Source organism: Pleurodeles waltl, chromosome 4_1 (genome assembly GCF_031143425.1).
Source record: "Pleurodeles waltl isolate 20211129_DDA chromosome 4_1, aPleWal1.hap1.20221129, whole genome shotgun sequence".
Lineage (NCBI taxonomy): Eukaryota > Metazoa > Chordata > Amphibia > Caudata > Salamandridae > Pleurodeles > Pleurodeles waltl.
In genome coordinates this window covers 911,090,030-911,114,926 of record NC_090442.1, presented here as the reverse complement: position 1 = coordinate 911,114,926, position 24,897 = coordinate 911,090,030, and the positions used below count along the sequence as shown (strand labels likewise).

At 43.5% G+C, this 24,897-nt stretch overlaps 1 protein-coding gene across 3 annotated transcripts in view; it reads left to right on the top strand.

Annotated features, from left to right (window-relative positions):
• PHTF2 (putative homeodomain transcription factor 2) overlaps positions 1-24,897 on the top strand; it is a 489,158-nt gene that overhangs the window by 252,379 nt on the left and 211,882 nt on the right. For all 3 annotated transcript variants that reach the window (XM_069229666.1, XM_069229667.1, XM_069229669.1), the window contains one exon: positions 16,788-16,844. In XM_069229666.1, coding sequence (XP_069085767.1) covers positions 16,788-16,844 — 57 coding nt within the window. The remainder of the gene's footprint in view (positions 1-16,787; positions 16,845-24,897) is intronic.

Genomic DNA, 24,897 nt, shown 5'->3' with positions numbered 1-24,897 from the left:
GGCCGGGTAGACAGTGGGGCGGTGTGGTTGGGGTGCGAGAGGAGGAGGCATCGCTGAATGATGAACGGGGAAGCTCTGTTGTTTTACCTTGTTTCCTTGTTGTATTCTCCCTTTGTTCTCTCCTTTCCCTTTTATTGATTGGTTTCTTTACTTCATATCATACCTGTCCTGGTATAATGATGTCTGATGCGAGAAGGACAATAATGCATGTCAGCCCGTGTCAGACAGCACTCTCTGACAGACCTTTCCTTGGCTTGAGTGACAGATAAAACCTTACTGTTTTCTCGCTGCTGGCTGATGCGGTTGTAGGCGCATAGCTGTGTACTTTGTTTCACACATATCATATACCAATAAACAGATTTGATCCATAAAATGGGTTTACGAATGGACACCAGAACGTTGTTTGTAAGGAGTGTGTTGTGTGTCCCTTGCATATTGCATTTCGGATCCCTATGTATCGGTGGTTTGCGACCAGAATTCTGTTGCAAACCATTGATAAGTTGTAGACCCCCAGATTGGGGTGGGAACCCTTTTGCGAAATAGATGTCCCCTTTGAACCTCTTCCCTTTTACGATTTGGGGTGACAGCTTCTCAGGGAGCAGAGTCGGCCAACTAGCATTGAAGTTTTCCAAAAATTACTTTTTAAACACCCCCTGTTTCCCCTAAGCAAATTGTGGTGCTTTAAAAAAAAAAAAAAGTCTCCATTTTTGAAAAACAACTACATGAATGATGTTCTGCTGACCCCACCATCCCTGTAATTGTACCAAATCGTAGTGGGTGGCAATTGCAACTTGCTTAATTATTATTCATTAGTCGTTCTGCTTACCACTATGATTCTGTATTTTGCGAATTGACCTATAAGTACATAAATAATTTCGCAAAAAATGATGCTGGATACTAAAATAAGAGCCAGTTTTCCTTACCAGTATCGTAGTGCGCCTGGCCATATAACCTTAAAGTTACTATACACAGGCCATGCTCAAGAAGCCCAACCATGAAAGTTAAATTATTAGGATCGAGAACTGTAAACTGCATATGACAGTTTCCTGCAGATGACCCTTCGATGCAACACACTAATCACTTAGATTTGAAGGACTTCAAGGTGCTTTTGTTACTTTTCAGAATATCGCTGTCCCTGCACATCCTTAGCAACCAAACCTCTGCTCTACCAGTGCCCATCATTCAGGTACCTGCAAACCCTGCTGGACGCACCTTCTTTTTTAGTTGTGCTCACTGTTGCCCTTGAATCTTACTGACTACGCTACACTCCTGTCGTGACTTCCTTCTTTGCAATGTCAGTGTTAAAAAATTCTGTAAAATCTAACAAATTCTACAGAGGAATTCATACTTTGATAACACTTATTGTAACAAACAAGGTACTCTTTATTTTGCTACATTTACAGAACAGTACACAAAAACTTAAAAACATTATCAAGGCCATATCTGTTGCTTTGTCAATCCCTGTGTTAGTATGCCAAAGTAGTTATGTCCCAGTGGAGAGAGCTAGCTGGATCCTGGGTGAGTGCTGCTGTGTAGCCAGCAGAGAGGCTGCAGGTCAGTGTCACTCGTGCAGAGAGCTGGAGGCCAAGGATGGCTGCCTGCTAGTGAAGACATTGGTCGGAGGCCTTTGCGCCAGTGCAGGGGGTGGAGCACAGGTATCAGGGGCCGCGCATAGGTGGCTTATGAGGGCCATTGGTCAGTATTGGGAGGGTAACTGGAGTACAAACCTTAGCCAGAGATGAGGGAAAGCGAAATGCTCATGCAGGTAAGAGCCAGAGGCTCATGGGGAATAAAGCTACAGGGCGGCTACAGGTCAGTGCCTGGAGGGCAATGGCTACACGTCAGTGCAGGTGAAGTGAGAGCAGGCTTGTAAACTAGTGCCAGTAAGTCATTCCAGCCAACGCAGAGCAGGGAGGGGAGGGGAGAGGAGCGGGGCATGTCGAGCTAGAGGCGTGGAGATGATGATTCCAGTGAAACACGCAGGATCGGTGAGGAAGCAGGGTGTAGGGTCCCCACAAAGCTTGCAGGTGGAGTTCATATAAATAGAATTTATCAATGACTACGCTGTTTACGATGAAGTTGTAAATAGAGTGTTGTACTGTCATGCTGCCTTCTCCACACACGTTTCCTGCAGACCCTAAAAATAAAGTAATTGTTCCTGTCGTTTCTCCATACCAGTGCAAGCTGCACACTGAGTTTTCATGTCGGAGAACATTGCTTACAGTAAACGACAGACATATGTGCGCTTTGTTTTGCAATTAAAATGTAGACTGTGGAATTCCTGAAGTATGCTTGCTAGACATTTAGGTTCTCCGGACTCCTCAAGTCTCGTTGACCATAAATTATAAAAGCCTCCTGAAATATTCATGGTCGTCAATGCAATCTCAAGTCTTTGAAGGTAATGCAGTATTAGTGAATCAGTCAAAAGTAAATATGCGTATCATTCAGAAGCCCACGTTTAAACCTGGTTTACAAATGCTTAGTTCTCTTTGGAACAAGGTATGGTGTTCGCAAACAAGCCCTTTCTAGCAATATTTATTACGTAGTCCAAGAGTAGTCTTGCAAAATCCATTTCAGTTGGTATTTGCTCGGGTGTGGTACACATTGGGTAGGGATAGTTTAATCCAGATGAGCGAGAGGTTTGCTTAGGGAGAGTTTTATTGACCTTAGATAACGCTTTCACTCAGAATACTTTCATTATTTAGCCTGTGTCCTTTCTATGACCGATGCTTGGTGTCTATTCCCATTTTCAGGTATTTCTTTCAGTCTATTTGCTTGTTTTTCTTTTCGGCCATAGTGTCCACATCGAGTTCAGTGTTCAGTACTTTATGAACTGGAGTTATATTGGTGCGTATCTCCTTTCCCCCTGTTACCACTATGCAGTGGGTGCTAGTATCACCTGCTGCACCTTTCTAAATCCTCTGCCTCGTGTACTGGGGCATCTTACGCTCCTTTCAATTTCACAAGCCATTTTCGCTAAAGATAATTAACTTGAGCCCCATTTGAACAGTCATCACCACAACATTCTAATTATAATGTCTGTGTATTGCTAAATTGCTGCATAATTGAACGTAAGGCTTTTGTATAACAAGAGCAGCTTCATGTACTTTCCTGCAGCGCGCATGTAGTGTATAAATATTATAATTTTCCAGAACGCTCTTGCTGGTGCGTATTGCAGTTTTTTGGGCAGTGTACATTACAGGAACGGGCTTTGCTTGGATTCGAAACTGTGACATGCATGACTGACGCACACGCCCGCACGCGCGCGTACGAGAGCACCTGTCCACGTTGTTCTTGTGAAACGTCATTATGCTCCATGTTGACATTATTAAAGCCAATAAACGTGAAACAAATGTAACATGCCTAATACTCACTAATTGCGCATGTGGCCGTTTAGTCCGTATGTAATGGCTTGGCAAAGTCAATAATAACATGCACTTTCGAGGGTTTCTTTTCTAGCACCAACGCGCTATTAGAAGTACTAACATATTGTTAAAATCTTACTTTAAATAGGTAGGCTTTATATCGGAAAGCAATAGCATAAACGGGCATCTGTACTACACGTTCTTGTGTTCGCAATCACGCTTAATCGGAAATTGCCACCGCAAAAACGTCTCTGACAATGTAAAGACACATTTTAAAAGTTGATAAAGGTTTACCAACCCCTGAAATATATTTGTGGTGCAAATGGTTGCATTGGTTTTCAACCAAAATTCCGATTGCATACCATTGAAAAGTTACTAACCCCAGCAGTTGGGGCAGTAACTCATTCCCAAAGGGGAAACGGTCACCTTTGGACTCTTCCCGTTTGTGAAGTGGAGGGAGGGGGGGGGGGGAGAGTAGGCAGTGGGCCAGAGGAACACTACAATCGATCAAAGAAGCTTTTATTTATTTATTATTATTTCTATTTCTTTTAAATCCCTGTTTCTTTTAAGGAAAACGGGGCGCTTTAGGAAAAATACATACTTTATTTAAAATTCTTTCATTTGCATGCTGGCTTAATCCTTGTGACTGTAGCCAAATAGATTGAGCCGCAATTTGTCACCTGCCTAATGAATATTAATTAGGTGTGGTGGATTCCAACTGTATCTTAATCATTTTGGAACTGACTTGTGGGAATGTAGGTCAGTTTGCAAACTAAGTTTCAGGTCACTTCATTGACTGATACATTTGGTGTTTAAATAGAGCGTGGTTGCCTGCTATGTGTAAACTACAAATAAATCCTTTATTAAATCCCAATTGATGTGTTAATCGGTGTCACTTGGCTCTCACTTCTTTGGACACAGTAATTTGAGTGCATATAAACAATGGTGGTAGGGTGGGGGCTAATTCCAGTCACATGGTGGGCAAACTCAGCAACTTCTTCAGGTGTTTCATCGCATTGAGATCTCTTACTTTCCCTATAGAAAAACAAACCTCTACTTTGGGTAAGCCCTGTGACTAAAGACCTTATCCTGTGTCCTATGGGAATTTCTATTTGCGTTTATACGGCCACTAACGCTTGAATCGGGAGTAAGAGTAGCGCATAATTTACTCCAGTGCATGATTATTTTGTGGAACAAATTCCATTATTTGGAGTTTTCATGGCTCAGAATGCTGCAAAAAAGTCTCCACGTAATCCTTATCCTGGGGTTTGGATCCTGGAATGTGAGTGGTCTCTTTATATTGCACCAGATTGTACCACAAAGTTGGTTGTTGTATTACCACAACTAAGTAAAGCTGGTGGTCCAATGAGATGCTAAATATTGCAGCAGTTTAAAGAGGTTTTTCAGCTGCTCAGAGAACAAACTTCTAAGTTAGTTCTACACATGCAGTGATGTCACCAAATAATTAAACAAGCATTTGCAATGCAATGGGTCTCGTGTTTGCTCGAATTGGAGCTATTAGCATTGTAAATTGCTAACTGGACTTTTCTTGCCACATAAATTGAAAATTAAAACAGTTTACATAAGCCAAATCAACGCACCATGGCCAAAAGGAGCGTGAAGTAGAGACACAAAAGGAAAAAGAAGTTTGCTTGTAGACAAACGTATTGGCAAACGTGCAATTATCCATGTAACGGGGTCGATGGCCACAGCGGTAACAAAACTGCCCCAAAGAGGGACAAACGTAAACCATTTACCAATAATAAAGGATTTTTGAAAGGCAAGCCCATGAACAAGTGATAGTGATGGGTGTGCGGTGGACGTGTGATTAAAAGCCCGCAGATAGATTACAACACGTCAGAGCGCATGCATGTTTCACCTAAAAACGACTGAAAACAAAATGTCACTCATTTAATACATGCCAGCAGTTAAGTACGTGTGAAAATGGATTCTGTTTTTATGTTTCATATAAGGCAATTGTTAACAAAAGTTGAAAATACAACTTGTTTCTCTTTCTTCTTTCCTGTACTAGTCCCTTACCGTCTGACTTTTTCAGGCAGTGGTAAAAAATATGCTTCTTAATGCTTCTTTATGTCTGGTACAAAAGTGATATTTTTTTATTTGGTTTTACCTATTAGTTGAATGGTTCTGTGCGTGCAGGAGTCCCATATTACAAGATTGCCCAATAATGGTATCCATTTTTTCCACCTTGAAAAGATGAAAGACGGAGTTTGCCCTACTAAGATTCATACCTGCGACTTGCATGTTATTCACAGTACCCAAACACAGTGCTGGAACCCACTGAGCTGCCCTAATCTTCTGCCCATGTTCTTTGTGTTATGTTAATTTAAAATGCTGTCATAATACAGGCACCAGGTAGTATCCAAATAACTTGGCGCAGGCACTGAGGTGTTGGTGGCACTTACTCTTTTACACAGAGACAGGCTGAGTCTTTTTAAAAGGCTGGCCACTCACTTGTATTGTGTATTTTAATAATTTTATAGTTGTTCCCTGCACCAGTGGTTCTTAATGTTTAGACTTTTGTGGACCCATTGAATAACAACTGGAAGCCTGGGACTCGAAGCCATTTCCATCATTTAAACTTTAACAATAATACACAAACAAGTACACAGTATATGAATTCAGCACATGTACTTTAGTCTGCCTGTTTCAGTATGAATGACTGCACACCGGTATAAGACCCAGGTGGTAGTCACAGATTAAAAATTAATCATGTGAAATGAGACCTCAGCAGAATTAGTGGGACACAAATAGTAATTGTATTGGTTAGGGCCTTGGTCAGACACCGGGCAGCAATGGAGCTCGGTATGGACAAAGCTGGAGATCATGCTCGATCTTTGTGTCAAAAGGTGACAAAGACTGTATTTGGAGGAGTTCATGCCCGAATACATTCTGTGATGTGGTACACTGCTTGTGGACGTGTTTTAGCTCTGCTGAGAAGTGCAAGCATGCCCCTTGTCTAATAACAAAGTGTAACTGTTTGGAGTCTGTAATTGCCTGACCATGAAAAGTAGTGAATGGGAGAACGTGCAGCTTGAAAGGCCCCCTTAGGCAGTTTACTTGTCTATACACGCATATATCACAGGGTTGTTAGAACACTGCCTGTTTTCAAATGTGTCTCTGTGTGATTATTATTATTTTTTTTTTTTTAAACGTTATAAGGAGTTCAAAAGTGCTTTCAGTCAGACACTAATTGCTAGTTCTGGCCCTGGCATGTTTGAAACCAAACAGGGTCTACGCAAATTCGTACCTGTTCCGTCCTGCAGTAACAATCAACTTCTAACTAAAAACTCTTTGAACTGCTTATAACTTTCTAAAAAATCATAGACATCGGCTCAATTCAGAACAGACCGCGTTCTAACCGCTCATTGATCCATGCGTGTATATACATGTAGGCTGCCTGAGAGTCCCTTTCAGACTGCATGGTCTCCCATTCACTACTTTACATGGTCAGGCAATTACAGACTACTATTGATTTTATTGATACACATATCAAATACATTCAGGAGGCAATAAAGTAAGTAGACTATTGGCACTTCAATGAACTATTATCATCCCAGTAGGAACCACTTTCATACAGGTACGTAGCTCAAAATGCTTACCATTAGGGACTAAAATAAACGTTTGAGGTCATATGGTTCTGCAGACTCACTGAATAGCTGCTGTGGATCTCCGGTTAAGAACCACTGTCCAACATAAAAGCACTTTTACGTTGGTTGAGTGTTATTCTGTTATGCTTGGTTGGAGAAGACAGTCGGTGAACGTATCACCTATGTGTGGGATACTTTGGTATCTTCTCCAGAGGACATCTTGTGTATGAAGTGACAAAACCAGGTTGAAAAATATCTCTGTAGTGTGCATATATAAACCAGTATGATCTGTAGTTTGAGAGTTGGGCGAGTCCTGATATGGAAATAACCAAGCCTTTATTTTTTTCAGATTCATAAACAACAGATTATATTTCTTATTCCCTTTGGGATCATGTTCTAGAGCATAGACGTGTGCGTACAGAGATGGAGCTCCCAACAATTTGTGTTTTTTAAAAAAGGAAATAAGGAGTGGAGCAATTCTGGATCTAGAGTTTCCCCTTTGACTCTGTAGTTTGAGGTCACATGGGTGATCTGATGAGCTATGCAGACAGCTTTAAAAGAGATTCTTCTTGTGACTGGTAACCAATGTAGGGCCTTGTTGGGTAATAATGCGTGACTGGCCCTCCACTGCCTTACCATTGTTTTGTAGCTCCTGGCTTGTTCAGAAATCTCTTGTTTTCTAAACACATGCAAGCAAGCATGTTGTGCCCATGGTCTAGTGACTAAGTTGATTTATTTTTTCTGAGCTGAGTTTTAATCTGGTTCCATTGCATGACCACACATGGTGATCCTTCACAAATAAACAAATGTTCCCCTGCTTTCTTTCCTCATCCACTATAATTTGAAGTGCTTAGAAAAAAGTTTAAATGTTAATTTCATAAGGCAAAAATACTACTGGTTTCTATAGAATTCCTCTGTGGAGAAGATGTAATTGATTGGGTGTGAAAGGACATAATATGTTGTGTTAAGACCTCCCCTCAAATTTAGAAAAGACTGGATGATTGTTCCTGAGTTTTTACACACTAGCAGTGATATGTTTCTTCCTCCTTAGGCCTGTTTGTATTGCATTATCACCAAGACGATGAATAATCACTTCAGTGGTCTGTCCTTTCTCCTGAGTGACCATACTGTAATCCGAAAGTTTAGTCAAACTATAATTGTTATTGGTCTTAGTGGCTCACTCCCCGCGCTGCATTAAGTCATCAGTGCTGTACCTTTTTTAAGAACCTAGTTTCTGAACCATGTGACATTGCTTCCTACCATCTCCTTCAAAAGTCATGGTGAGTAGGTACTCGGAGGGAACTTCATCAATAACTTCATCTGAGACAATATACTTGTGGATGCAAAAAGCTGGAAAACAATGTATACCCAAGTATAATTTTATATCTAGGAACAAGGGTCTTTGTCATGCATTTCTTAATCACTGTTATTTGGCTCCATAGGTCTAGGATGAAGTACAACATTTCATGCAAAGCGTGACGTGTTACTTCAGTGTGGAGTAGCACCATCTACTTCTAGGACTTTGTTTATTCTTATTTGCAGGAAGGCAGTCCAATTGCAAAGGCAGTTCTCTCTGTTTGCCCAGGTTTCATTGCAGGGCAATGGTTGAAGGGAAAATATTATTTCTAATACATTTTATATGTTACCTTAACTGGAAAATGTATTTCCTTTGCCTGGTCTTTGATGGTGTGTTGAGACACCCTATTCTGGGCTGTCCCCAGACCACTTAAGGAAGCTACTCCAATTCTGTCATTTTTATTTATTTATTTGCTGCTTGGAACCACCATTTACAACCAGACTGTCTCGAACACCAAAAACACAACAAATGTTCTGACACGTGGGGTTTAAATTCCCAGAATATGGAAGACATTTTTTTTTGCTTTTCAAAAACAAATCCCCGCTTTTGTGCTTTTAGCATTTGGTTTTGTCTACCAGCCTGTCATTCTGACAGGGAAGACTAGCCACTAATCTTACTTTAGTTTGAGATTTTGAGGCCGCTTATAGTTTAGCATACTTCTTTGTGAGCTTAAAGCCCACCCATTGCTTTTCATTTGCTTGTTTCAGTGTTCTTTAAAACTTGTTGCTTACTAGTGGTCAGTCCTTCCTCTTTGTCTCTCCTTTTTGACTTTTGTTTCCTCCTATGGAGCAGGGACCAAGAACTGTATCTTGATGCTTTGGTTCTTTATCTCTTTGTATGGTGGGGGGCTACTTTATTATTTCTTTCCTGCTTGTGTGGGTGCTTCAGGCCCGTAGCTGCTTGCATTTTATTGCAGCATTCATCTCTCCCTCCTCCTGCTGTCTCTGAGCATGTCAGAAGAGGCATGTACCTAGTTTTAAGGTACCTCTTTTAATAATTGCTTAATATGCTGTGCAGCACATATGCACAGGAGCTATATAACCATCAGGAATGCATTGATAGCAATACTTCTATATAGCCACAGGGCAGAAAAGTGCTGCACATAAATGTTTACAAGAGATGCAGTGATTGAAATCCAGTCAAAGCAAACTCTGCTTTTTATCCTTCCAAAGTCGGCAAGCATGATGAACACGTGGTACTAATAATATCTATTTTCAACACTTGAAGACAGCAGGAACACTTTGTAAAACACAATATTCAAAGTCCTACATTAAGGACTCCCTCCCCATCTTAGACTCTGAACTGCCCCTACACCCATTGAACTAATCAAACCTGCCAAAGACCATGACCTTGCCCCAAAGGAGATGCAATCCCCTAGGTCTACGTTAGAGGTGCAAAAAAGGTCTGGTGCAGCATTTCTTAGCAGACCGCCTACAGTCACTATTATCTCAGATGCTTGCATCCCTCATCTTAATTCAGTGAAACAGCTCTATGTCCAGAAGCTGTAAACTGGCAGCATTCACCGCATTTGGATATGAAAGACATCAAAATAATGGATTGTGAAAGGACTCACAGCTCCATTACTCATGCTAACCAGTGAAACAAGTCTGCTCAAGTTAAAAAGGCAATTTGATATTTTGTGTGCCGTCAGACCTTTTTGGAACAATTAATTGCTGTGCACATGTTATGATTAGGTCAAGTTTTCGATTAGGAGAGCTCAGGTAAGAGCGCATGTATAAGAAGCCAGAGATCAGGCTGCAAGAAGCTGCAAAGCGGAGTGCCGAGCACAAGAAGCACGAGCTTGCCTTGCTTTCTACTTCCGCATCTAACTTCGGCCGCTACACGCCTCTCCAACCTATGCTCTGGCATAGTCAGGATGCTGACATTTTGTACTTCATTTTTGCACCTTTTGGACCTGCGATTCCGCTCCCAAGGCCTCTTACTCCTCTGCGGGCCTGTGCCACCGTTACTCTCCTAAGCTTCTTTCTGTACCCTGCGAACTAAGCTCCTGCACTCCACCGCCTGTTTGAGCCGGTCTGGGGATGGGTGACTTCGGGAGGCCCTTTGCCCTTCCACACTGACAACCCACTTTAGGAAGTGATTGATACCCCATAAATAGTTCCTCTTCCTTTTGCGTCCTTTGAGCGGCCTCCTCCCCCTGCACCCGCCCATACCCCTCTTTTGGTTTTGTTGTTCCGCTGCTCGACCCTTCTGCAGAAATCACCCAGCAGCCCACTTCCAGGGGCAAGGTTAGGGGGTGCTAGATCAGACGGCAAGGGGGTGTTGGAGGAGTGTCCCATTCTGTTCGGCGGTTGATTGCTCTGGGGGGTCGTGGGCTATGAAGGCCAATGGGAGCTGGCGCTTACGACAAGAAGTGGAAAAGGGCAAAAGGTAGTTGTAGATGTAGGACATCGAGGGACGCTTTCACTGGGGCAAGCAGGGCGACAGAGTTCTAACTGGGATGCAGGAGCCCCAGCCGCTGCAGGGGAAACCATTGGTTTAGCGCCAGACCCTGCAGTCACAGCAATCAAACGGCGTTAGCCAATGACATAAAGGCGGTCCATCAACAACATCAGTCAGTCACATCCGTGCCACCTGCCTCTGCAGCAGCACTGAGTGAACCCATCCATGCAAGCTTTGAATCTGCCCGAAGTAAGATTGCGCTCTTCATCCATGCTGCCACACTATGCCTGATTAAGAGCGCCACTCCTTCACCTCCCCATGGGTTCATATAAAAGCAGCGCCTCCTGAACAAGACAGCTAGCTACGGGTCTCCCTGGTACCAAACCGGTGCCCATCCTCCGAGCTGACCTGTCTCTGTAAACTGATTACATTCCTAGTTACTATGATGCGTGCTGTGATTCAGCCTTGTTCTTCAAACAGGCCTCCTAGAGATGTGATGTGGGTTTAGAGATGGAGTTCACACAGGGATCTCAGATCTGCTCACTGTGATCTATGCACCGTGTGCTGTACCGCCCGCTATGGGTCTCTGATCCCCTCTTACAATGCAATCTCAGGGGTCTGATTTATGGCTGTGCACTATATAAGTACAAGGGGGCGCTGAACTTTGCCACGATAAGTACACGTCCCACGCATACTGTACATCCTTGTTCTGTACAGTGCAAGGTCATTCATTTCTGCCCAGGGTCTCTGATAACCGCCTTCTGTACTATAAAAATGAATTTTCCCTACAGTCTCAGATCTCTGAAAATGTATGTGTCCCAGGTACAAAATATATGTCCCCGTACCGTACAGTGCCCGACTACCCACTTTATGAACCGTCCATTTTCTGGGGTATGTTATATCTCTTAAAACGTTAAGAACCTGGTGAATTCCATGTCTGCCTCTGCACTTTACCCTCTCACCGGGGTCGTCTATCACTGTTCTCGGCGATCCACGGGCCTTTCAGCTCTGTTCCCTACAGGGCTGGACTGGGAGTGTTTTGCATTACATAAGTGTTTTATTGATCCCTCCCCGCCATAAAAAAATGCTATGGCCGCATCAGAGTACTTGTATGTTTTTTTATTTTAATACTTTGTGCGATAGCCCAACAGCTTCACACTGCTACTGAACTGTTCACTTGGCATTGCTCCCTGTCCTCCTCTCCCTTTCCCCTGTGCTTTTTTTTTTTTACTCGTAATAATACTCCTCTGTTAAGCAGCAAACTCAATTAGGAAGTTCAGAAATCTGGAAATTGAAACCGATTTCTACACCCAACACAATTCACTGCCACACAATTCAACACCACCCAACAAAATTACACTCCACATAATACCACTCAGTGCAACATGATTCAACTTCACATAATTACACTCTACTCAGTGCCACATATAAACACCCCACATAAAACCACTCTGTCACATAGCAACGATCCACATATAACACCACACCATGCCACTTAATTCCTATGAGCATAATTTCACTCAACGCCACACCTTTCCATTCTCACTACATAATTCAACAGCAAACAACATAATTCAACTCAGGTACACAATTGAACATCCAATCCATACCACAGAATTCCACATCATGCCACAAAATTCAACAGCACCCCACATAATTAAACTCTACTACATACCACCCCCCAAAACAAAATAGCAATCCAGATAAATACACTCCATGGCACACAGTCCCACGCCACTTAATTCCATTACACTTAATAACGCATAATTACTATCCACATAATTCCACTGTCCACCATGCCACATAATTCGACCACAAATCCACTCTACATCACACTATTCCATGCTGCACAATTCCACAACTAACAGTTCCAATCTGAGCCACGTAATTCCACTCCACATCACATACATCCACTCCACTCATAACACATGGCTAAATGGCAGTCATTTACAATGCCAATAGTTCTAACTCTTGAAAATGCAAGACATATTGGCTTTTCCAATGCTTGTTTTTTTGTTTTATTGCCTGAAGTTCTCTCGCTTGTCCGAAGAAGCACTTTCACAAAACATTCCCTGCAGATAGATGGGGAATTCTAAATAGGACTGAGTGGATGTGTCTGGGCTAGTGAGTGCAGTTTCTCTAGTGCCCCAGCGTGTTAGTGACTAACTCTCTAAACCCTAAATGAGGATGTAAATTCATAAGTTCTTGCTGACCCCAGAAGAAGGAAATGGATGTCACTGATTAGTTATTTAGATTTTCCAGAAAAAGACCAAAATTTAGACTTTGTTGACCCCCTTTAGCACTAAGGACTTTGTCAGTGTGCCAAACCAAGCCAGAAAGCCAGTTGAACGGCAACCACCGCGCAACCCACATTCCTTGAGTGAGGTGTGTTCAAGGTAAAGATCAATTCTGTGAAATATCACAGGGATGATTAGTGGAACAAAACCCCATTCATGATAGAAAGACCCTGAAGAAAACTAGCAAACAATTGATGCATGCTAAAGATCTACTTTAAAATGAGAATATTATCCCAGTGCACACAATATATATTGTACCTGTAATAAAGACAAACAGATTTGTAGATGCAACGTTTACGAGTAATGTAAACAGCAAAGAATATTCCATCATTGTTGGAAATGACCCTTTTTGCAGGGTTATCCCCAAACTTTTTTCCTTCTTCCTCCAGTTTTCAGATGCTTTTTTGCTGGTTTATTGTCTCTGCGCACTTACCACTGCTGATCAGCGCTAAAGTGCACGTGCTCCCTGTATACATTGTTTTGGTGATTGATTTATCCGTGATTGGCATATTTGATTTACTGGTAAGTCCCTAGTAAAGTGCGCAAGCCGTGCCCAGGTCCTAAAAATCAAATGCTGCTAATGGGCCTGCAGCACTGATTGTGCCAACCACATGAGTAGCCCTGTAAACATGTCTCAGACCTGCCACTGCAGTGTCTGTGTGTGCAGTTTTAAACTGCCAATTCGACCTGGCAAGTGCGCCCACTTACCAAGCCCAAACCTTCCCTTTCACTACATGTAAGTCACCCCTAAGAAAGGCCATAGGTAGTCCCATGGGCAGGGTGCAGTGTATTTAAAAGGTAGGACATGTACTGGTGTGTTTTACATATCGTTATAGTGAAATACTGCCATATTCGTTTTTCACTATTGCAAGGCCTTTCTCTCCCATAGGTTAACCTCAGGATTGCATTTAAATTTCTATTGAGTGTAATTTCCCATTGGGAGCAGATAGAGATATGGAGTTTGGGGTCTTTGAACTCGCATTTTAAAAATACATTTTATGTTGAGGTGGTTTTTAGATTGTCTGTTTCAAAATGCCACTTTTAGAAAGTGGGCATTTTCTTGCTTAATCATTCTGTGCCCCTGCCTGCCTGTGGAATCTACGTGTGGGTCAGACTGTCAATTGGGCTGTTTGTGAATTCCCTCTAGACAGTGACACAAAGGGAGCTGAGGTGTGTCCTGCATATCCTGATGAGTCTCCTGGGCTGAAGTTTGGAGGGGAGAAGCTGACACCTGCACCTGAAAGGGCTGTGCCTGTCCTCACACAATGCAGTCTCCGACCCCCTGGAGTGTGCCTGGGGCCGGGTCTAGGCAAGGCAAGATCTTGTGAACAACAGAGACTTTCCTTTGAAGTTTGCCTACTTCAAAGGCAGAAATGAGTATAAGTAGTAGGCCCAAAACCCCAGTCTTTTAGAACACTTCTGGATCAAGAGAAACCTCTGCCAAGGAGAAGAGCAGAAGAGCTGGAGGAGGAGTACTGCCCGTTTGCTGTGTGTGCTTTGATGGGTTGGCCTGCAGTTGCTGCTTCTGCCTTAAAGAGGGCAAAGACTGGACTTTGCTGTGTATCTTCCTTGTGAAGTTTATCCATGGGCTTGAAGTAGAGCTTGTCTCCTGTTGGAAGTCTCAGGGATATCAAAGACTTCAGATTTATCTGCATACAGCACTGGGACCTGTGTGTTTTGTGCTGCAACAGCTAAAAACCACCACAATGCTGTCAACGACGCCACTGCCTGCACCATGACCTGACGACGCCGAACAAAGCTGTGCCCCATTTCACACCGTAACTTTGGACTCACCGATGACGCTACCTGAAACAGTCACCAAGCAGCTGCTTGCACCATGACCTATGGGCCCACAGTCCACATCACCTTGCTTGCACCGCAGCATTGATATCCCTGATGATGACACTACGCTGGCACGGATGCCTGCACCGTGGCCTGAGGACACCGCTTGTGAGGTACACGAGGCACTGTACTACACTGCAGCCCCGGTCCACCGATGCCAGCACCATCAACTCCAGCATTGTCAACAGATGCCCCTGCCTGCACCGCAACCCGTGGGCATTGCCCGGAGCCCATCCCAAGTCGTACCGCCGCCTTGGGCCTACCAATGACAGTGCTTCAGCAACGACAACGCCGTTGCCTGCACCACGACCTGGAGACTCCACATGTCGCACCATCCCGCTTCATACTGCAGCCCAGGGCGCCGTCACTGAGCCGCTGTCTGCAACGTGACCTGTGGGCACCGCACGTCGCATCGTCCTGCATCGCACCACAGCCCTGACGCCATCGCTCCTGACTTCGTCATGAGCCCGGAGTCTGATCTGCAACGCAAGTGACTGCAAGGGCCCAATGACCCCTGCACCGACCTCCAGAACCGACACCCGCTGACACCTGACACCTGCCGACGCCAGCGACGCTGCACTCTGGATCTCATCACGAGGGTCACAATGCCCTACATTTCCAAAGTACTGTTTGCAGGTCTTCCTGACATTGTGGCTGGCCCGTGACCCTGCAATCGGCCTGAACTGTTGGATTTGTTGTTCACAATGGTGTGATAGCCCCAGACAGAGCTATTGACTTCAAGGTATTGTATTTTTAAGGTAATCCTTGCAAAATTCATAGCATTATTACTGTATGTTGGATTTTTCTCGTTTTGGTCTTGTTTACACAGATAAATATTGGCTATTTTTCTAAAACTGCTGTGGGGTCCTGTAGTGGTGTTTTCACTGTATATCTGTGTGTTATGTGCAAATGGTTTACACATTGCTTCTGAGATAAGCCTGACTGCTTGTGCCAAGCTACCAAGGGAATGAGCAGGGGTTATCTGAGCTGGGTATCCCCCTTACCCTGACTAGAGTGAGGGTCCCTCCTTGGACAGGGAGTAAGCTGATTGCCAACTAGAGACCCAATTTCTAACAATACTATTGGCTGTTTAGCTTGAGATTAACCCACCCTGATATGTTTGGCTTACTAAACTAAACCTGGCACTAAAAGTAAAGCCTAACTTGAGTTTCAGAGATGGTTCACATTCTCATACTGGTTTCAAATAATAGTTATTATTCATTATAATAGCTTAATCTGCTATTCTCTTTTCTACTGGAAAGAAGGCTGATAATCCCTCAGAAAGTGAAGATTTACTGTGCTCCCGTTAATATCCAGTGAGAGAAAGTGAAGCTGTTCTGCATGACCGGTCTCCTCTCAATCACCTGCCACAAAGTTCCTCTGTCCCTCATCTCACCCTGAACCATACTTATATAACATTATCTGGCCATTTCTGATCATTTAAAATAAACAATTACCACAAAGTAGACTGATGATCTTTTACTTGTTTTCCTTCTGTGAAACTGCACTCTTTGAACAGTAATACTAAATTACAAATTAAATTATCAGTTTTCACGAAACCCTTGTTCTCAATTCAGTAATAATTATTTTAGAAGAGAAAATGCAGCTTAGATTAAAAAAGGAATCTATTTAAACATCCCTGATTATCACATTGCAAGAAAAAAGTTACATTAAATAAACATGCATTCTATATTTGTCATTTATATGTACCTGATGAACTTATGCAACCTAAAAAAGGCCATACCAAGAAGAGAAACAAACATGACAATTATAGCAGTACAGGCAACCTTGATACTTGTTTTTATAGACAGAGTGCTCTGTCCTTAGACATATGGCAAAATGTTTAAAGTGTATTTGAAATATCTGAAAATTATTTTGTCCTTTAAATTGTATTATGTCTTTATATTTTTAGATCGGAGCCTATGATCAGCAAATATGGGAAAAATCAGTAGAGCAAAGAGAAATCAAGGTAATTCCATTGTTTTATTGTATTTTGATTACAGAAGAGCAGTCATTGTTCAAATACGGTATATTCTCCCACTTTTTAATGTTTTCCAGATCTTAATTTGTTAAAAGCAGAAATGTGAGAAAAGTAAAGTATTCTTTATCTTCTAAAAGATGTTAAATATTGTCAGGCCAGAACAAGGGCTACTGGCATCTGGACGGCAGATATTGATGCTTGTTTATTACAGTTCTCATGTAGCTCCAGTGATTGCGTTCTTGAAATCTGTTCACTGTGAGGATTTCTTTTGCCACTCAGGTTATCAAGCTTTTAAATTCGTTCCGACCTCAACTTAAAGGTTAATTTTCACGTAGCTAGGTCTGTACACAACTATGTATCAAGGAAAGCAATTTAGAAGGTAGCAATTAGTGGAACCTAGCACAAGGCAGATTTCCAAGCTGAAGAATGGCTACAAAGATTTGCAACCCAGGAGGATCTACTCCTGATTAAACAAACCTATAAAACCTGAAGATTAACAAACTCAATTTCGCCTGACTGAATTAAAATAAGCAAGTTTGTCTCCAACATAATAAATCCAATTGTTGATAGCTATAACTTCAAACAGTTAATTGGCCCTTGAAATCCAAGAGAGTCCTGATACTCGGTAAGAGGTCCAATTCAACAGAGTCACCAATCCTGACCAGAGCACACCTAAAATGTTGCTCTTGAATTCACAGGATGCTATTTAAAGTATAGCCTTCTACGATAGAACACCTATGGAAGAGTAGAAGAGGTGATAATATCAGACTAAATTTTCCTCCCTGGAAACTTGACACACCAACCTGGCTTTACCATCCCCTTTAAATAATCCCCTTAATTAATCTACTGCAGTCCTCTTCAGTATTCCCCTGTTTGAGAATCAATTTGTCCTTAAAACCACTGGTTCGATGGCATCTGTCGCTGTAGATACGCATGTTTTGCAATAGCTCGCCATCTGGTGTTGGGCCGGAGTGTTACAAGTTGTTTTTCTTCGAAGAAGTCTTTCGAGTCACGGGACCGAGTGACTCCTCCTTTTGTCTCCATTGCGCATGGGCGTCGACTCCATCTTCGATTGTTTTTTTTCCGCCATCGGGTTCGGACGTGTTCCTGTCGCTCCGAGTTTCGGAACGGAAAATTAGCTAATTTCGGAAGATTTTCGTCGGTATTGTTGCGTTCGGGATCGGCGTACTTAGATTCCACACCGCATCGCAGATCGAAGAGCTCCGGTGCCCTTCGGGGTAGTTTTTCGATCCCCCGTCGGGGCCTGGTCGGCCCGACCGCGTGCTGAAGAACGCCGATGGAACGGACCCCGTTCCGTTTCTGCCCCAAATGCCACAATAAATACCCCTATACAGACCAACACTTGGTCTGTAACCTGTGCCTGTCACCTGAGCACAGTGAAGACACCTGTGAGGCCTGTCGTGCGTTCCGGTCCCGAAAGACACTCCGAGACCGTCGAGCCAGAAGACTTCAGATGGCGTCCGCGCCGACAGCCCACCGAGAGTTCGAGGAGCAGGAAGAGGAAGGTACCTTCTCGATCCAAGAATCGGACTCCGAAGGATTCGACGATACACAAACCGTGAGTAAGACGTCGAAAACCACACAGAGAAACATTTACAAGGCCCAGGGGACGCCACTGCCATCCGGCCATGGCTCCACCCATAAATTCGGTGACCGACCGTCGGCACCGAAAAAGGCCCAAACAGTGCCGAGGTCGTCCGACTCCGGTCGAGACACCGGCACGCAGCCTTCTCGGGACCGAGAAAGTGCTGGAGACAAGCCTCGACACCGAGATGCCGGTGTGGACACGGCTCGACGCCGAGACAGCGGCACCGAAGAAGATCGACGCCGAGAGGTTTCGGCCCCGAAAAAGAAAAAAGTCACCTCGGAGCCGAAAAAACCCGCAGACAGGGTTTCGATGCCGAAACAAACTGCAAGCGACCCAGCTTCAGGCTCTTATACAGAAGAGCACTCGCTAACCTCCCAAATGCAAAAGCATAGGTTTGAGGAAGAGCTACAAGCAACTGATGTGGACCATACGCAAAAGCGTATCTTCATACAGCAGGGGACAGGAAAAATAAGCACCCTTCCCCCCATTAGGAGAAAGAGAAGGTTGGAGTTCCAGACTGAACAGACACCACAACCAAAAGTGGTGAAAAGAGTTACCCCACCACCCTCTCCTCCGCCCGTGATTAACGTCTCACCAGCACGAACTCCATCACACTCCCCAGCTCACACCACCATAAGCCAGGGTGACCAAGATCAAGACGCATGGGACCTATACGACGCCCCAGTGTCAGATAACAGTCCGGAGGCATACCCTACGAAGCCATCTCCACCAGAAGACAGCACCGCGTATTCTCAAGTGGTGGCTAGAGCAGCACAATTTCACAACGTAAGCCTCCACTCAGAACAGGTCGAGGATGATTTTTTATTCAACACACTCTCCTCCACCCACAGCTCATACCAAAGCCTGCCTATGCTCCCTGGTATGCTCCGGCACGCGAAAGAAATCTTTAAGGAGCCGGTCAAAAGTAGGGCAATCACACCAAGGGTGGAAAAAAAGTATAAGGCGCCTCCTACAGACCCGGTTTTCATCACTACACAGCTGCCACCAGACTCTGTCGTTGTAGGAGCAGCTAGGAAAAGGGCCAACTCTCACACATCTGGAGATGCACCACCCCCAGATAAAGAAAGCCGCAAGTTCGATGCAGCTGGTAAAAGAGTCGCAGCACAAGCTGCAAACCAGTGGCGCATCGCGAACTCCCAGGCACTACTTGCGCGCTATGACAGAGCCCACTGGGACGAGATGCAACATCTCATTGAACATCTGCCCAAGGACTTACAAAATAGGGCAAAACAAGTGGTTGAGGAGGGACAGACCATTTCCAACAACCAGATCCGCTCCTCCATGGACGCTGCAGATACAGCTGCACGGACAATTAATACATCTGTAACTATCAGAAGGCATGCATGGCTCCGAACGTCTGGATTTAAACCAGAGATTCAACAAGCAGTTCTCAATATGCCTTTTAATGAAAAAGAACTGTTCGGTCCAGAAGTGGACACAGCGATTGAGAAACTCAAAAAAGATACGGACACTGCCAAAGCCATGGGCGCACTCTACTCCCCGCAGAGCAGAGGGAATTACAGCACATTCCGTAAAACGCCCTTTCGAGGGGGGTTTCGGGGTCAGAGCACACAAGCCAGCACCTCACAAGCAACACCGTCCAGTTACCAGGGACAGTATAGAGGAGGTTTTCGGGGACAATATAGAGGAGGGCAATTCCCTAGAAATAGAGGAAGATTTCAGAGCCCCAAAACCCCTACTACTAAACAGTGACTCACATGTCACTCACCCCCTCCACACAACACCAGTGGGGGGAAGAATAAGTCATTATTACAAAGCATGGGAGGAAATCACTACAGACACTTGGGTTCTAGCAATTATCCAACATGGTTATTGCATAGAATTTCTACAATTCCCTCCAAACATACCACCAAAAGCACAAAATTTGACAACACACCATTCCAATCTCCTGGAGATAGAAGTGCAGGCACTATTGCAAAAGAATGCAATCGAATTAGTGCCAAACACACAAATAAACACAGGAGTTTACTCACTGTACTTTCTGATACCAAAGAAGGACAAAACGCTGAGACCAATCCTAGACCTCAGAGTAGTGAACACTTTCATCAAATCAGACCACTTTCACATGGTCACACTACAAGAAGTATTGCCATTGCTAAAACTACACGACTACATGGCAACTTTAGACCTCAAGGATGCTTATTTCCATATACCAATACACCCATCGCACAGGAAATACCTAAGGTTTGTATTCAAAGGAATACATTACCAATTCAAGGTACTGCCTTTCGGATTAACAACCGCACCAAGAGTCTTTACCAAATGCCTAGCGGTAGTCGCTGCACACATAAGAAGGCAGCAAATACATGTGTTCCCATATCTAGACGACTGGCTAATCAAGGCCCATTCGTTAATACAGTGCTCAAATCACACAAATCATATCATACAAACCCTCTTCAAACTAGGGTTCACCGTCAATTTCACAAAATCCAAAATTCTGCCGCGCAAGGTACAACAATACCTGGGAGCCATAATAGACACATCAAAAGGAGTAGCCACTCCAAGTCCACAAAGAATTCGAAATTTCAACACCATCATACAACGCATGTATCCAACACAAAGGATACACGCAAAGATGGTACTACAACTCCTAGGCATGATGTCTTCATGCATAGCCATTGTCCCAAACGCAAGACTGTACATGAGGCCCTTACAACAGTGCCTAGCATCACAATGGTCACAAGCACAGGGTCACCTTCTAGATCTGGTGTTAATAAACCGCCAAACTTACCTCTCGCTTCTATGGTGGAACAACATAAATTTAAACAAAGGGCGGCCTTTCCAAGACCCAGTGCCACAATACGTAATAACAACAGATGCTTCCATGACAGGGTGGGGAGCACACCTCGATCAACACAGCATACAAGGACAATGGAACGTACATCAAACAAAACTGCATATAAATCACCTAGAACTTCTAGCAGTTTTTCAAGCACTAAAAGCTTTCCAACCAATAATAGTTCACAAATACATTCTCGTCAAAACAGACAACATGACAACAATGTATTATCTAAACAAGCAGGGGGGGACGCACTCCACGCAGTTAAGCCTGCTAGCACAAAAGATTTGGCGTTGGGCAATTCACAACCAAATTCGCCTAATAGCACAATTTATACCAGGGATCCAAAATCAACTCGCAGACAATCTCTCTCGAGATCACCAACAGGTCCACGAATGGGAAATTCACCCCCAAATTCTGAACACTTATTTCAAACTCTGGGGAACACCTCAGATAGACTTGTTTGCGACAAGGGAGAACGCAAAATGCCAAAACTTCGCATCCAGATACCCACACGAACAATCCCAAGGCAATGCCCTATGGATGAACTGGTCAGGGATATTTGCTTACGCTTTTCCTCCTCTCCCTCTCCTTCCTTACCTGGTAAACAAACTCAGTCAAAGCAAACTCAAACTCATATTGATAGCACCAACTTGGGCAAGGCAACCCTGGTACACAACGCTGCTAGACCTATCAGTAGTACCCTGCATCAAATTGCCCAACAGGCCAGATCTGTTGACACAGCACAACCAAAAGATCAGACACCCAGATCCAGCATCGCTGAATCTAGCAATCTGGCTCCTGAAATCCTAGAATTCGGGCACTTACAACTTACCCAAGAATGTATGGAAGTCATAAAACAAGCCAGAAGGCCATCCACCAGGCACTGCTATGCAAGTAAATGGAAGAGGTTTGTTTGCTACTGCCATATTAATCAAATACAACCATTACACACAACTCCAGAACATGTAGTGGGTTACTTGCTTCACTTACAAAAATCTAACCTGGCTTTCTCTTCCATTAAAATACACCTTGCAGCAATATCTGCATACCTGCAGACTACCTATTCAACTTCCCTATATAAGATACCAGTCATTAAAGCATTCATGGAGGGCCTTAGGAGAATTATACCACCAAGAACACCACCTGTTCCTTCATGGAACCTAAATGTTGTCCTAACTAGACTTATGGGTCCACCTTTTGAACCCATGCACTCCTGCGACATACAGTTCCTAACCTGGAAGGTGGCATTTCTCATCGCCATTACTTCCCTAAGAAGAGTAAGCGAGATTCAGGCGTTTACAATACAGGAACCTTTTATACAACTACACAAGTATAAGGTCGTCCTAAGGACCAATCCTAAATTTTTGCCAAAGGTTATTTCACCGTTCCATCTAAATCAAACAGTGGAACTTCCAGTGTTCTTTCCACAGCCAGATACCGTAGCTGAAAGGGCACTACATACATTAGATGTCAAAAGAGCATTGATGTATTACATTGACAGAACAAAAAACATCAGAAAGACTAAACAACTATTTATTGCATTTCAAAAACCTCATGCAGGAAACCCAATATCAAAACAAGGTATAGCCAGATGGATAGTTAAATGCATCCAAATCTGCTACCTTAAAGCTAAACGACAGCTGCCCATTACACCAAGGGCACACTCAACCAGAAAGAAAGGTGCTACCATGGCCTTTCTAGGAAACATCCCAATGCAAGAAATATGTAAGGCAGCCACATGGTCTACGCCTCACACATTCACCAAGCACTACTGTGTAGACGTGTTATCCGCACAACAAGCCACAGTAGGTCAAGCCGTATTAAGAACATTATTTCAGACTACTTCCACTCCTACAGGCTGATCCACCGCTTTTGGGGAGATAACTGCTTACTAGTCTATGCAAAACATGCGTATCTACAGCGACAGATGCCATCGAACTGAAAATGTCACTTACCCAGTGTACATCTGTTCGTGGCATCAGTCGCAGTAGATTCACATGTGCCCACCCGCCTCCCCGGGAGCCTGTAGCAGTTTGGAAGTTACCTTCAATTATTTATATATGTATCATCTCAACCTTAAATAGGTGCATACTTAGTCACTCCATTGCATGGGCACTATTACTACAATTCAACTCCTACCTCACCCTCTGTGGGGAAAAACAATCGAAGATGGAGTCGACGCCCATGCGCAATGGAGACAAAAGGAGGAGTCACTCGGTCCCTTGACTCGAAAGACTTCTTCGAAGAAAAACAACTTGTAACACTCCGGCCCAACACCAGATGGCGAGCTATTGCAAAACATGCGAATCTACTGCGACTGATGCCACGAACAGATGTACACTGGGTAAGTGACATTTTCATTTCTCACCATTAAAATAAAGGACATGTGCACTTTAAAATTGCCAAGAAACCCTACTCTTGCATATATTTCGTACAAGTTGTGGATGTGTACAGTGACTCAGTTTTAGAAATGCTTTTGTGATTTGTTAACCCGCATTATCATTCAGGTTGCAGAGAAGTTCTGCATCGATTTGGAACACGAAGGCGTCAACACTAACAAAAGCCTTCTGGCAAAAAGCCCACTTAATTCACCCCAGCAGTCAACTTGTCTAGTCACAGCAGCATTTGTGTCAACACCGTTTTGGTGTTTTTTTCGGTATAGTGTCTAATAACTGGTTAGTTGCCATATTTGCGCTCTCTTTTCATGAGTGACCTTGTTATCATTTGGGAAACCAGCATTTGTTTGGATAAACTTACGGACCTTGGTTAAACCCTCTTTATGGGTCCTTTGTTGAGTTTGAGTGTTTTGTGCATGTTGATGCCTAACGTAATGAGCAAGTTCCTCTCAGCTGGCCTGAATCATTGTCTTAACTACTAGTGCTTCAGTCTCTCAGCTCTTTAAGGGATCCATCTCTCTTCTTTTTCGGCACCCTTTGTGGTGAGCTTTCCTTGATAAGATGGTCCATTATTTATTTGACTATCAAATGTTTCAACTGAATTGTTTTCGCATGGTTAATTCATTCCCATACCATTGGTTAGTCTGTTAATTCCCAGTAATGCTTCAGTTTGGCCGTTTTACTTATGTGCTATCAGTGGAAGCCATCTCACAGAAAAACAAGACTACTGAAACAATAACTAGCAACCCAATCTTATTCGATGGGGCTGTTACCTCTCTTCTATTTTTCCTTCAGAATCTTTCTCACAGTTAGCCAATAATTTATGGTCTAAATGTTTTTATTGAGATTATCAGTGCATCAGAATTTACTAAGATTATGAACATTGAGGCACAGTCTTGCATAAACGTCTACAACAAAACTCTGAAATAAAAAGAAAAGGTAAGATTGCCTATCAAGTATCATTATCCACCCAATTAAAGCTAGGCGAGGAAATTAGCTGCTGGGGCAAGGTAACAAACATAACAATACACTCTCAAATTAAACACAAGTTCAGTGCATAACACAGGATATGCGCTGTTGTCCTTACTCTCTGGCCTGCAGGAGGGAAAGTATCTTTAGACTGTTCCCATAATACCTACAACACGGATCACCCAGCAGGTAGCAAGGAGCAGCCATATCACCTTACTTCAGTCAAGTGACACAGACTCTCTT